We start from the raw sequence: 14,137 nt of genomic DNA, 5'->3' as shown, positions 1-14,137 counted from the left end.
ACCAGAAAGCAAGTAGAAATAATAAATTAGAGCAAAGATTTGAGGGATCTGGGATAGTTAGGGAGTAAACAAGCAAGGTAGAAGGCATACAGAGTGAAGTATCTGAAACTGAGATTTTTAGTTTTGTGCAATGAGAAAATCAAGGCATTATCCATTAGGAAGAAAGGCTAACATAACATAAAATCTAAAAGAATACCTAAGGAAAGGAGGTCAAATACTGTAAAGGCAAAGTCTAAGAGGATCATCTAAACAGACACTGAAACCACCCAGAATTTCAACAGGCCTAATGCATGAAAATTGCAGGGAGCTACTCAGGAAGCACTGGGGAAAGCAGGGCTGCAGAGATGCCTGCTAGCCAGAGAGATCAATAGGTAGTCCAACAACTGAGTGCTACAACAGCAGTGGGGAGTAAGTGGTGAACTCCTCATGCTCATGCTCAGGAGCCTAGTAAAGGGAGCAAGCTTCGAAACACAGCTCCCCTACATCTTCTCTGGGAAATTTTCAAACAACAACAAAACACTTCAGTCAGCAGAGGCGGCAGAAATGGGACACGGACTGGAGTAAGTAGGGGGCCCAGGTATCCAAGGACCCACAGCAATACAGCACAGGTAAGAAATGGGCAGAGTAGGACACCCAGGTATGTGGGATCCACAAAAATACAGTGGCCGAGGTTTCAGAAGAAAGGAGGAGGCTGTAGCTGACTCAGGGAAGAACATCAGGCATGTGAGGGCCACAATACGTATAAGAAGTGGGAAGCAGGCAGGGTGTGACCAGAGTAGGGTACCCAACACCCAGGGTCTCAAACATGCAGAGAAGGGCTGGAAGTGGGAAGCAAGTTAGAGATGACCTAGAGTAGAGCACCCGGACATGAAAAGTCATAGCATGCGACAGCAGAAGCAGAGCCCAGCCAAGGGTATGTTGACACTGGATAGCGATTGCTATCACTGATAATTGCTGACTCTCAGGGGGAGGGCAGGGACAGTGACCATAGCTCCGAGTGCCAATCCTAGAAAGAAATAAAGTGGGGAGAGGATAATCTGAACTACAAAAATGGAAGCCAAGAAAAGTGGAAGGAAGGAAGGAAGGAAGGAAGGAAGGAAGGAAGGAAGGAAGGAAGGAAGAAAATGTTCAAAAACTCAAAGGTAAGAATGCACCCAAGAGAAAATAAAAACAATAAAGAAGTGAATTCAAGATATGAAAACAGACTCAATAATGAAAAAACTGATGAAGAAAAGCCAAATTGATATGACTCTGAAGCCAGGTGGTGGTGGCACACACCTTTGATCCCAGCACTCAGGAGGCAGAGGTAGGCAGATCTCTGTGAGTTCAAGGCCAGCCTGATCTATAAGAGCTAGTTCCAGGACAGGCTCCAAACTACAAAGAAACCCTGTCTCAAAAAAACAAAAAGAAAAAAGAAATGATGCTGAAAAGAAAAAAAAATGCAATAAGCCAAATGAAGAGCCCAGTGGCAAACTTCATCAGCCTTGTAGATAACGCAGAAAATAAAGTATCAGGGCTTGAAGACAAAGTAGCTTTGGGCCACCATAAAAAGTCCAAATCTATGAATTATGGATACAGAAGAGTTCCTTGCCATAGGCAAGTAAGGTATTTACAAGAAAATTTCCCGTTCTAGAGAAAGTGGTACTCATCCAGATACAAGAGGTCTAACAACCCTAAATGGAAAAGACAAAATTCTCTGGCCTGGGTCTGAAAAAGTCTGGAATAAAACTGGACTCGCTGAACATAGCGGACAATGAGGACTAATGAGAACTCAAGAACAATGGCAATGTTCTGCACGTACTGGCTTTGTGGAAGCCTAGGCAGCTTCGATGCTCACCTTACTAGACCTGGATGGAGGTGGGTGGTCCTTGGACTTCCCACAGGGCAGGGAACCCTGATTGCTCTTTGGGCTGATGAGGGAGGGGGACTTGATTGGGGGATGGGGAGGGAAATGGGAAGTGGTGGTGGGGAAGAGACAGAAATCTTTATTAAATAAATAAATTTAAAAATTTTTCCATGTCTTATTATAGTTAAAATTCTAAAGGCAAACAGAGAAAGGGCGGTTTTCTTAGTTAACCCCAGCAGTCGTCTAGTCATCTGAGGGAGTCTCATGTCTGTGAGATGCTGTCTTGATTGGTTAATTGGAGGCCCAGTCCACAGTGGATCATGCCATCCCCTGGGTAGGTGGTTCTGGGCTGTATAAGAAAACTGGCTGAGCAGGAGCCAAGGAGCAAGTCTAAATGTGAGCCAGCCAGCAGTGGTCCTACATGGTCCCCAACCCCACTTGTTTCAGTGATGCACTGTGACTTGAGAGCATAAGCCAAATAAATCTATTCCTCCCCCAAGTTTCTTTTGGTTGGCATGTTTAATTAATTACAGCAAGCAAGTACACCAGGCATAATAAAAGCTGATGATTTGATACAAATTTTTAAGTCAAGAAGGGCTTATATTTGTATTCTGAGTTCTGAAAGACCAAAAACTGTCAATCTAGACTTTTATAGTCAGCAAAACTACCTATCCTAATTTGAAGGAAGAATTAAAATCTTATAGGATTAAAACAAACTAGTGGAATTTATGGCCAATAAGCCAAATAAAAGGAAGATAATGGAAGGAATATTGAAGGGAACATACCTAAAAGGTCACAGGGGAAAAATAAATACGAGACCAACAAATCAAAAGAGATTTAGGAAAACAGTACTAATACATGCCTTTCACTAATAACTATGAGTATTCTCATTCCCCAGTAAAAGACAGACTAGCAACTGTACTTTAGAGAAAAAGATCCATTTTTTTTTTCTTTCTCCTGGATTTCTTATACAGCTCAGGACCTCCTGCCAGGGAAGGCACTGCCAATAGTAGGCTGGGTATTCTCACATCAACTATCAAGACAATCCTCACAGACACAGCCACAGACGATCTGATCTGGGCAATCCATCCATGATGACCGCCACAGATGACTCTGTACTACATCAAGTTGACAGCTTAAGCTAAGCAAGACATATGTGAGTAATGGTTCTCATCTCTACATACAGAACTACCTTACTAACAGTCTCCCTCAGTAAGACATCTATCTGCATTTTCAAGTATTCAAGTAATTCTTGCTAAGTTATATACATGCAGTCAAAGTATTACTGTGTATAATGGTCATTTGTCTTGAAAAAAACAAGTGTAGACAACTCACAACATATTAGGTATCTGTGAATAGATACTATACTTATTTCACCGTGTATGAACTCTCTCTCTCTCTCTCCATATATATCTAGAAAAAGGATTTCTCACAGTCTCCATAAATATGGCCAACATGGAGGGTAAAATGAACTGGGACTCTTATTCTTGTTCTGCTTTTTTATTGCTGTTTTGTTTTTATTTTCTTTTTGGTTTTTGGTTTTGGTGTTTCTCTGTGCAACAGTCCTGGCTATCCTGGAACTTGCTTTGAAGACCAGGCTGGCCTCGAAATCACTGAGATCCACCTGCCTCTTCTTTCCAAGTTCTAGAACTAAAGGCGTGCACCACCACTGCCCAGCTTTTTTTGTTTCTTTAGATAATGTCTCTCTACCTAATCCAGGCCAGTCTTGAAGTCATTATGTAGCCTAGGTTGACTTTAATTTAAGATCCTCCTGCCTCATCCTTCACACACACACCCCACACCCCCATCCCACTCCAAGTGCTTTATAGGAAGGTATCATGGTAAACTTAATCTGCTCTCTGTATTATCATTAACATATATCATTTATATAAAATAATGGTTTTCAATACGACAATTTCACAATATTCTTTTATACTATTCACAGCCCCCCTCTTTAGCTTCCCTTGACCTTCTATTGAATCCCACTGGTTCCTCTGCCTCTCAAAATAGAAAAACATGAAGTAGTCTCCAAATCTGCATTCCAGTTTCAGTATATGTTCTGCTGGAGCAAACCCTGACCTGATGGTAAAGAGGAGACAGTAAAGAAGTCAGAGGAGATGCCTTCAATTCTCCTACTGTACCTTTGCTAAGCCCCTTAGCCTTATGACCCATGACTGCCTAAAGGACCCTGGAGGGGCTGGGGAACCCACCATATCTAGACTTCCAAGATTCATTTAACTAAATCAAAACCAACATAAAGAACAGCTGCTAGGCAGGCAGTGGTGCACACGCCTTTAATCCCGGCACTCGGGAGGCAGAAGCAGGCGGATCCTATGAGTTCGAGGCCAGCCCGTTCTACAAAAGCTAGTTCCAGGATGGTCAGGCTCCAAAGCTACAGAGAAACCCTGTCTCGAAAAACAAAAACAAAAACAAAAAACAAAAAAAACAGCTGCTAAAATTATGACTGTTGCTCCCTAAAATTATGACTGTTGTATCCTCACAGAATTTTACCCATAAATGCTACCACTATTAACTGCAAATAATAATTTAATAATTATAATGTTTTCAGCTTTCTATAAAAGTATATGAGCCATAATATAAACCTCTCCCTACAAGAAGCAATAAACAGATTTAAAATATGGTAGAACTTCATTTGCATGCAGATATCAAATAATTCACCCACAGCAGACAGTATTATAGCAAATGTGATGATGGATGAAAATGCAGTTAGTGTGTCCAATGTTTGTTTCCAGAATAAGACCTTGTGATAGTGAGCAGACCTAAGAAGAAATCAGGGTTTCATGGTGCTGAAGACTTAGATGGTAAGTCACTACACGGTGACAATACTTTTCATGACAGGGTGGTTTTACTGAAGGGCCATTAAGGTTTTTGTAGCCAAAATATATGATTTTTTTTCATGTAAATGGCCATAGTTCAAGTTCACATGGAAAATTATAGCATTTAACTATTTTGATTTATTTTTATTTTAGGCTACAGAAATAATCTCTACAACTAAAATGAAGTATAGAAACACAATAAAAGCCACTAGTTTCAGGTAAGCAGGAAGTTATTTGGAAAATTTTTAATAGAGTAATATTGCTTGAGATTAAGAATCCTGTGAAAATGCTACCAATATCAAGGTATTTAAGGTTAAGAGGATTATTTTCATTAATACTAAATAAAGGCAAAATTGGAGTTTTTAAGGTAGCAAAACAAAAAATTATCTACTGCATGTAGCTGTTAGGGAAGTAAACATAGAGAGGCCATTCTACCCATGCAGCATCTGGAAAACTCCAAGAACAGTTATAAAATGATGGGAACAAAGGCAAGATTACAAGAGATTGGTATTATGAAAATAGTATGGCTATCCGGACAACTATGACTTAGTATCCAGTATCAACATGTTATGCAAAAGTTATTTGAAACGCACAAAATACAGGATCGGTCATACGTTCTTTTAATTACAAGGAGAGGGGAAAGCAAAACAGAACCACCACGCAAAACGGTAAAACTGCCAAGTTTTGGAAAAGCCAGGAAAGCCGACTTCCCGGTTACCAGCCGGGACGTGTACACAACTGCCCAAAACTAGGCGGATGACAAGGCCTGCTCACAAAAACCGTTACAAAGTGACAGCCATCAGTCATCATCCCGGATTTAATTAAGACCCCCCCCCTTCGGTCAGGATCAGGAAGCCTGGCGAATCTAACTTCCCCCACATCCACAGTCGCTCGCCAGAGCTCCTCAGCCCTCGCCCTGGGGCAGCAGGGAGCCCACTCTCCACGGCACGCGGGAGTCACAATCCCGCTGGTCCCGAGGCGATCGGGCGGGGCGGGGACTCAGGGGAGTGCCGCCGGGACCGGGGAACACAAGGGCGCGGGGCTCACCAGCTGCCGCACCTCGTCGAAAGCGGCCATAGCCCTGGTGAGACGTCACGAAACGGTGGTCTCAGGCCGGACCCAAACGCACGTCACGGGCGGCTGCGGAGAGAGGACCCGCTGGGCGTTACCGGCGGGGCGCGGGGCGGGCCGGGCGACCCGCAGCCGTTAATGGGCGGAGCAGCCGCTACCGAGAGGCGGCTGGGGCGGGGCCAAGGCCTGCGGGGGTGGGGACTCGCCCATGACTGCCAGGAGTTTTCCCGCGCTCCGGGCGAGGCTCTCCCGGGCGTGCTCCCCCGGGACGTTTTAGGCGAAAAAGCTACCGAGCGGGGGAAGAGGGTGACCAGAAATATGGCACTTGGAGAAAACGCTAGGCGCCTCGACGCCCCGCCACAGGCGGAACCAGTGATTGCCGGCCCGCGCGGAGCCCGGAAGTGGGCGTGGCCCGGGGCCGCAGACTGGCGCAGAGATTGCGGCCCAAACGGAAGTGGGCGTGGTGGGGCGTGTCTACTGGGACACAGCCCCTGTAAGGCGGTGTCAGCGCTCGCGGGACAGGCTCTAAAGCTGGCTTCGCGTGCACCCAGTCGCTCTCTCTCCAGGTTCTCCAGACGCGCGGCTATGCTCTCGGGCTGAACGGGTCCCGGGGCCGAGGAGCTGAGCTGCGGGATGGAGCCGAGCTCTGAGGCGATCGTGCGCTTTCTCACCGAGCGCGGGGGCCGGGCCCGACACTCAGAATTGGTGCAACACTTCAGGGACGCCCTGGGCGGCCCCCGGGAGCAGCGCACCCGCGCCCGCGAACACTTCAAGGATCTGGTCAACGCGGTGGCCACCGTGCGCACCGATCCCGCGGATGGGACCAAATACGTGCATCTCAAGAAGAGGTTCTGTGCAGGGGGGTCCCCTCCGCTTGAGGCCTCACTCCCCCGTGATCCACCGCGTATCGAGGTGACTGAAGAGCCTGAAGTCCCGGACTTTCCAGCCGAGCCATGCGAGGGCAGCCAGCTCCAAGTGGGGGCAGATCCACAGTTGTCTCTCGGCCCGGGAGGCGAACTCAGCGACCAGGAGCTTCCGATCCCTGCTCAAAGTGGGGCCCCGTCTAAGGACTTGCCACAGGAGGTCCAGGCCGTGTCCTGGGCGTCAGTCCCCGGGCCTGGCGAGAACCTGAAACTCCCTGCACACGGCGGTGAGGAAGCTGAAGGGGGCAGTTCCCTTAGTGGGCCAAATACACCGAGGTCGGCCCGTCAGAACTTTCGGGACCTGTTGATGGGCAGCTCCCCTCAACTCAAGAGGAGCGTGTGTCCCGGGGACGGTAACTCCGTAGGAGGTCGCAGCAGAGGAGGGGGCGACTCCGATAGCGCATCCTTGGCTTCGTCATCCGCCGAAGAGGAGAGCAGCGGTGGGGGCTCGGTGACGCTGGATCCTCTGGAGCACGCCTGGATGCTCTCGGCTTCGGAGGGCAAGTGGGACAGCCTAGAAGGGCTGCTCACTTGTGAGCCTGGCCTGCTGTCGAAGCGAGACTTCATCACCGGTTTCACCTGTCTCCACTGGGCCGCCAAGCACGGCAGGCAGGAGCTCCTGGCCATGTTGGTCAACTTTGCCAGCAAACACCAGCTGCCAGTGAACATCAATGCCAGGTCGAGCGGAGGCTACACGGCCCTGCATTTGGCAGCCATGCACGGGCACGTAGAGGTGGTGAAGTTACTCGTGGGGGCCTACGACGCAGATGTGGACATCAGGGACTACAGCGGGAGAAAGGCCTCTCAGTACCTGAGTGAGAGCATCGCAGAGGAGATCAAGAACCTGGTAGGTGTCATGGACGAAGATGATGGGGACAGTACCACCGGCCGCGGGAGTGGGCGCTGGAGACTTTCAAAGGTGCTCCCGTCACACCTCATCACTTACAAACTCTCCCAGGGCGTGGAAGATGGCACCGAACATCACCACCATCACCACCACCACCACCACGTCGCCGAGGCCGGGAGCAAGGCGAAAGATTCAGGTCGCAAAGCCTTGGGCAGCTCCAGCGGACGGTTAAAACCACGGCTCAACAAAATCCGATTCCGAACCCAGATCATTCACACCACTCCCTCATTCAAGGACACCGAGCAACCACTGGAGGAGGGCGAAGAGGAGGAAGAGGAAAGGTCCCTTAAGGGCCACTCATCTTCCTTCAAACTGAGACCGAAGTCCAATGTATTTGGGTAAAAAAAAACCAAAATAATTCCTGCTAGAAATGCTAAGGTTTAGTTTTCTTCCAGGTAGACTAATACTGGCAGTGAATAAGAAAGTGGAACTCAAAAAGACAGCATAAATTAGCATTGTAACTTGCAGACTTGGGGTGGATCTGTAGTAATCCTTCCCGGATAGCATTCTGGGGCAAGAGAACGTCTGGAATGATTCATGATGCAATGATTTGTGCCTCTCCCCCCACCCCACCCTTGTAACCAGGAACGTGTGAGAACTGGGATTGATTGGTGACTAAGAGCCCCTTGCTGTCACCATTACTAGACACCATGCACAGTAAGGACTATCAAGTATGTTTTCCTGAGTGACTTGTAGGACGTCAGAAAAGGCAAACTGTGTGCGAACCTGGTCATGGTTGTAAGTGAACAAACCTGCAGGCTGCCCTGGTTTTCTGCTGTTCGCACTTGCTCCTTATGGTGCTAGAGAACGCCCAGGTCGGAGTGGAAATGTGAAATACAAATGAGAACTATGTGAATCGAGATGGGAAACTTGTAAGTAGCAGTTCCCATTTTTTTTTTTTTGAAACAAGCAATTTCGGTTTTAATCACTGAACTGAAGAAATAAGCAGCATTTGCTTTTGAGTTACTGTAATCTGGTTTGTGCCTATATAGGATTGTGCCTATATAACACTATTCAGTATACGGTACATTATTAATTGCATTTTTTTACATAAATAGAAGAACACTTAACAGCCTATGGTACTTTTTTTTAAATGTGTGTCTTAATTATCACTAACTTGTTTTGCTTCTCTGAAATTCTACCCGTTCTGAGGTTTGTACTCTAGGGTTTCTTTTTGATGAAGCTTACAATACTTAGACTGATTTACTTATTACTTAACAAGGCTTTTCTTGTTTAGAAAGTAGCAGAAATCAGCATAAGTATTAATAGCCTATGCTTCTGTGAAGTAGTTATTAAATCAATTAATTCGGTTCTCATATAAGAGACATTTAATTTTATTAGTACATTCATAATCTCTATGCTTCGTAGCAATATTTTACAAATGTTCAAATTCTTTCACTTGATTTCTTTGTATCTACTCAAAGAGGTATGGTGTAATTACTGAAAAGCTAAATAATTTGCCCATTTAGAAATGGGCAAGTTTAGTATACTTTATAAAAGGAAAAAGAAATGGAACCATTTCTGTATTTCAATGCTGCTAGCTATTACATTTCCTTATATAAATGAAAAAATGCTATTCCTTAAAATTAAACACTTTTATAACTGTGATCCTTAATTACATTCCATTCATTTGTGTTAGAGTAAACGGCTTTATAATTACTTTAAAATTTAACTCACAAATGTATTAAATCTTGTAACAGGATTAGAAATTTCTGTAGGAGACGGATTTGGCCATCCTTCTCTCTTAGTCTTTCTGATCTGATTGCTGAGACCTAAGTTGTTACAGTCTACAGGATAGAAGAGGGAGTGAGCAGCCAGGCCCACAGAGTGAAGGAGACTACTCAGTGTACAGAGCTGCAACATTTTGTTATTAACTAACTTTTCAAAGTCATAGAAATTCCTAACAGGTTTGTCACCTCTCTCTCAAGATAGCAGCTAAAGCTGCTTAAATATGAGTTGAAGATGCTCACATGAAATGCCGTAAGTAGTGGCTAAGGAGACGGATGCTCAGTGGGTATGAGCACGTGTCCAGCAAGCATAAGAGCATGTGTTTGGATCCCCAGCACCCATATAAAAGGCTAGGTATAGGGTTGAGGGTGCCTGTAAGCCAGCATGGGGAGGTGAGACAGGCAGATCCTGAGAGCCCAGGGGCCAGCCAGCTTACCCGAAACAGTGACTTCTGGTTCCGGGAAAGAACGTCTCAAGAAAATAAGGAAGGCTTAGAGGAAGTCTCCTGGCAGTCCACACACGGGTGCTCCCAAACACTCTTGTGCCTACACTACACACACACATAAGTTCTTATCCACTTATGTGCCTTTATCTTTGTTTTAGGATTTAAGAAGTAGTTCTATACATTGATAAGCACTTTCTGTATATATGAGTGAAAAGTCAGTGTAAAAAGCATCACGTGTTCATGTATAAACATTCACTATATCTAGTGCAGAATAAGCTTACAATTCCCATCGTGGACTTTTAATTTCCATTTAAGGCAGCTATACAAGTAGATGTTTCAGAACTACGTGAAGGTTCTATTGAACAGTCATTATTAATCCCTCCACATGTGTTAACTTTCTTTTCACACTAAAAGTTTAAAGCTATAAAGCATTTAAATTTCCTGGAGTCATTCCTAGGCTGGCCTGAAAGCTCAGCAGATAAAAGTGGTTGTCTTACAAGCTTGAAGACCTGAGTTTGACCCTAGAATCCACAATGGAAGGAGAGAACTCAGTCCTGAAAATTGTCCTCCAACCTCCAGTTGTGTGTCATGGCATATACATTCCCGTACTCAAGTAACTGTTAGATGCACAAACACAAAATAAATTTAAACCTTAAAAACACAAAAGAGAGGGAACTCCTAGCATTCCTTGTCATGATGTACTTTGTACAGTAACATTTTAAGCTACTTCATTCCTCTTACTTTTTAATTTCCAAATCAAAAGTAGAAAAAAATGATTTGTAGAATTTGATAATTATCATGAAGTTGTGTCTCCCAATAGTGGCAATATATTGAAATACAGGCATCTATTAACCAGAGACTGTACTTTAAAAACGAGTTTGTTCTTGTGTCTTCCAGGTACGCTTGTAACTATGAATGTCGTTTTGCTTTTATAGTATATAAAATGCAGGTAATGTGGTACTAGTTCATTCACGCCTGAGATATTGTAATGTGATGTTTTGTCTTTTGCTTTTTAAGTAGGTCAAAGCTTGTGAGTTTCAGAATCTGTAAGTTTTGTCAAAATAAAATGTTCATAGTAGAAATCGAACTGTCTAAGTTTCTGTAGTCCTTTAGCTACTTTGAGTGTGCAGTGTTTTATGGTTTGCAAAATACTTTTCAAAGTTTTAATTTAAAAAAAATAGTTTAAAAAATTTTCCTACTCGCTAAGGATATGGGCTACAGCGTCCCTAATTATAGGTAGAAAATGAAGGTTCAGGACCTTGAGTGTCTTCCTTTCCGAAACTTTGTCTTTCCTATACATGATATTGTCAGATTTTTTTTTGAAAAGTTGCTGTAGTTTGGCAGTAGTGACGTATGAGTCTCTTTGAACGAAGAACTGGACCTCTACCTTTTAAAAAGGAAAACTTAGAGGTTTGAGAAATGGCTCTGTCAGTACAGTGCATATTCTGGCATTGCAATCCCTCATAGGCACGCCCAACTGCTTGTCCCCCCCGGGTGGAGCTAGAGCCTGTCAAGTTAATCAGTGTCAAAGATCACGAGGTGAATCTCAAAATTAAATACTCTGGTAATTTCCTGAAAACCAGAGTTCTTTTGAATTATGCCAGTTGTAGAAAGATGTATGAAACTGAGATCATGCTGGGCGGTGGTGGCGCACACCTTTAATCCCAGCACTCAGGAAGGCAGAGGCAGGTGGATCTCTGTGAGTTCAAGACCAGCCTGGGCTACAAGAGCTAGTTCCAGGACAGGCTCCGGCTCCAAAGCTACAGAGAAACCCTGTCTCAAAAAAAAAAAAAGAAAAGAAAAAAAGAAACAAAGAAAAAAGAAACTGAGATCATGTTAACCTAAATAAGCTATACTCAGAAAAATGTTTCATGTTTTCATTCATGCAGAATCTAGATTGTTGTGTATACATTCAGTTATGTGTGTATACACACACACACACGAAGAAAGTAGAAGGGAAATTATTAGGAGAAATGGGGCTAAGGAAAGAAGAGGGGAACAAGAGAGGGTCATGGGTGAATATAAGCAGAGTAGACATTACACATGTAAAAATGTCATATGGCATCTGTTATTTAGTGTGTTCAATAAAAACATGAAAAGGGGTCTGAGAGATGATGTAGCAGTTAACAGTGCTTGCTGCTCTTCCAGGGGATGCCTTAAGTTCCCTACACATCTGGCAGCCCCCAGCTATCTATAACTCCAGCTACCAGGGAATCTGCCACCCCATACTGGTACACACATGTCCACATGCACACACCTATGTTCCCATAATTTTTTTAAAGGATTGGAAACCCTTTTAAAACACCACCAAGCGTGACAGGTCAAACCTTTACAAGATAACTAATATTTGGAGGATATTCACATGAGGATAATTTGGAGGACAATCCCACATGAACTTGTTTCTCAAGGTACAGTGGTAGGATTGTTTATACGTCATCCCCTCTTTCATGTCACCGTGGTACATTTTTCCCTTGATCATCTTTTTAAATGCCAATTTCATCTCTAGAAGGGGCTTTTCTATTCTATTAATGAGTTTCCTACTTTGTCACTTTAATGTATCGTTGAGGGATATGCGGCTAAGGGCCTCACCCTAGCTTAGCGCCTTTCGTGTTGAGGTGCTGTGGAGGTGGGTCCTTACATGGAAGCCTTTATAACAGGCATGCCAAGTGAGTCAAAGTCATGGCCCTTACATGCCAGCCCGCCGCCTCATCCCTACTCACCCAACCCTGCAGGTAAAATCAGCTTTACTAAGATTTTTCAATTTGAGCAATTTAAAAGAATCAGCGACTAAGGAAATTGTGCCTTGTAGGATGACTCAGCTGCATACTCTTGGCACAGTATGCTAGCTAGCCTTTTTATTATTCTAAGTACAGTAGACTATGCAGATAGCTACCAATTCTGTGGAATGGCCGCTCCCCAAAAAATGGGGTAGGGAAATAAAGTTTAGTGTCTCATAGAGAACTTTGTTTGGGGAAGAAGTCATTTTTTGATTTTTTTTTCTCACAATATATACATACAGTTCATATGTATAAGAATACGTGTGTGTCTTTGACTACATTGCTCCTCATAGAGAAATTTTTAATAGTCATTTTAGACATGGCAATGGGCTACCTCATGACACAGAACACTCATATCTTTGAAAGTAACAAGCCAGGGCTTGGAGAGATGGCTCAGTAGTTAAGAGCCCTTGCTGCTCTTCCCAGCTTCAATTCCCAGCACCCACATGGACTCACAACCACCTGTAACTAGTTCCAGGAGATCCAGTGCCCTCTTCTGACCTCCGTGGCACCAGTCACACATATATACATGTAAGAAAACACTCATGCACATGAAAATAAGCAAATCTTTAAAAAAAAGAAGCCAGAGTCTTGAAAAGTAAAAATTAATCATTTTAGTTATTTGTTTGATTTTGGTTTTTTGAGACAGGGTTTCTCTGTATAACAATCCTGGCTGTCCTGGACCTCACTTTGTAGACCAGGCTGGCCACAAACTCCCAGAGATTCAGCTCCCTCTGCACCTGAGTGCTGGAATTAAAGGTGTGCACCACTATTGCCTGGCCAAATTTGTCTTTTTAAAGCGTGCTTTTCTTGGCTTTTTTTTTATTTTTCTGTGAAGAAACAATAAGCCATCCTGACCGAAGCTTTAACCAAAGGTAGCCTGATACAGAATGACACGAACCAGCTCTTCACAAACCGCGAAGATAAAACATATAAGTTCATTTGTTGTTTTTAACCCAACTTTGATATTGTTCTAAACAAAACCTGAAAGTCCTCATTAGAGTGCCTTTCTCGGAGCTTCGAATGCAACTCAATAAAAGCATGCCCAGCATGCTAAAGGTTTGATCCCCAGTGTGGAGAAAACGCCACCACTACAACAGAAACCTTTTCGGGGTCTCTTAGCTTGCAATTTAGTAAGTAGAACTAAGCATGACAATGGTCTGGAAATTTCCCGTACTGGTTTCTGTGATCCAGTTTGCCTCTGAGAGGAAAAAAAAAATTCCCCAGTGATGTGCCCAGCCTCCTGAAGTTAACAGGAGTTCACACCAAAGAACCGCACAACTGAGAAACTAAAACCAAAAACACAAAAAGAATGCTGAATAAATATATGTAAAGTTATGATTTTGTATTAGGTCACATTATTGGTGGTTCTACCTGTCCACATAGATGCAACTTCTACACATGTGTGTATATTTTTTTTCAATTCTCTAGCTAGAGTGCACATGTATGTATAATACATTTGAAAGTTTTATGGACATTATATGATTGCTTGTAAAAGCAAAGCCTTTGTAGCTGAGAAGGTAGCCACTCATTCTCAGGAATCCAGAACCACACACCTCTGCTCTGACTCACGCATCCTGGGAGGCAATAGACCACTGCTTTT

General features: G+C 44.0%; 2 protein-coding genes across 3 annotated transcripts in view; one reads left to right on the top strand and one right to left on the bottom strand.

Moving 5' to 3' along the window:
• Septin10 (septin 10) overlaps window positions 1-5,907 on the bottom strand; it is a 40,295-nt gene extending 34,388 nt beyond the window's left edge. Inside the window, exon 1 of one of the 2 annotated variants that reach the window (XM_075980220.1) lies at window positions 5,743-5,907. In XM_075980220.1, coding sequence (XP_075836335.1) covers window positions 5,743-5,760 — 18 coding nt within the window. In that variant the 5' untranslated portion in view covers window positions 5,761-5,907. Of the gene's footprint in view, window positions 1-5,730 lie in introns of both variants that reach the window. The other variant, XM_075980219.1, reaches the window with a different exon arrangement.
• A 323-nt stretch (window positions 5,908-6,230) lies between these two features.
• Window positions 6,231-10,836, top strand: Sowahc (sosondowah ankyrin repeat domain family member C). Its single transcript, XM_075980218.1, has one exon. The coding sequence runs from the start codon at window positions 6,388-6,390 to the stop codon at window positions 7,924-7,926; it is 1,539 nt and encodes a 512-aa protein (XP_075836333.1). The 5' UTR covers window positions 6,231-6,387; the 3' UTR covers window positions 7,927-10,836.
• Window positions 10,837-14,137: the final 3,301 nt, after the last annotated feature.

Source organism: Microtus pennsylvanicus, chromosome 7, assembly GCF_037038515.1.
Source record: "Microtus pennsylvanicus isolate mMicPen1 chromosome 7, mMicPen1.hap1, whole genome shotgun sequence".
NCBI classification, from domain to species: domain Eukaryota; kingdom Metazoa; phylum Chordata; class Mammalia; order Rodentia; family Cricetidae; genus Microtus; species Microtus pennsylvanicus.
This window is presented reverse-complemented; position numbering and strand designations above follow the sequence as displayed.

Coding starts and splice junctions, on each gene's coding strand:
- Sowahc (XM_075980218.1), top strand. CDS start 6,388: ATGGAGCCGAGCTCTGAGGCGATCGTGCGCTTTCTCACCGAGCGCGGG.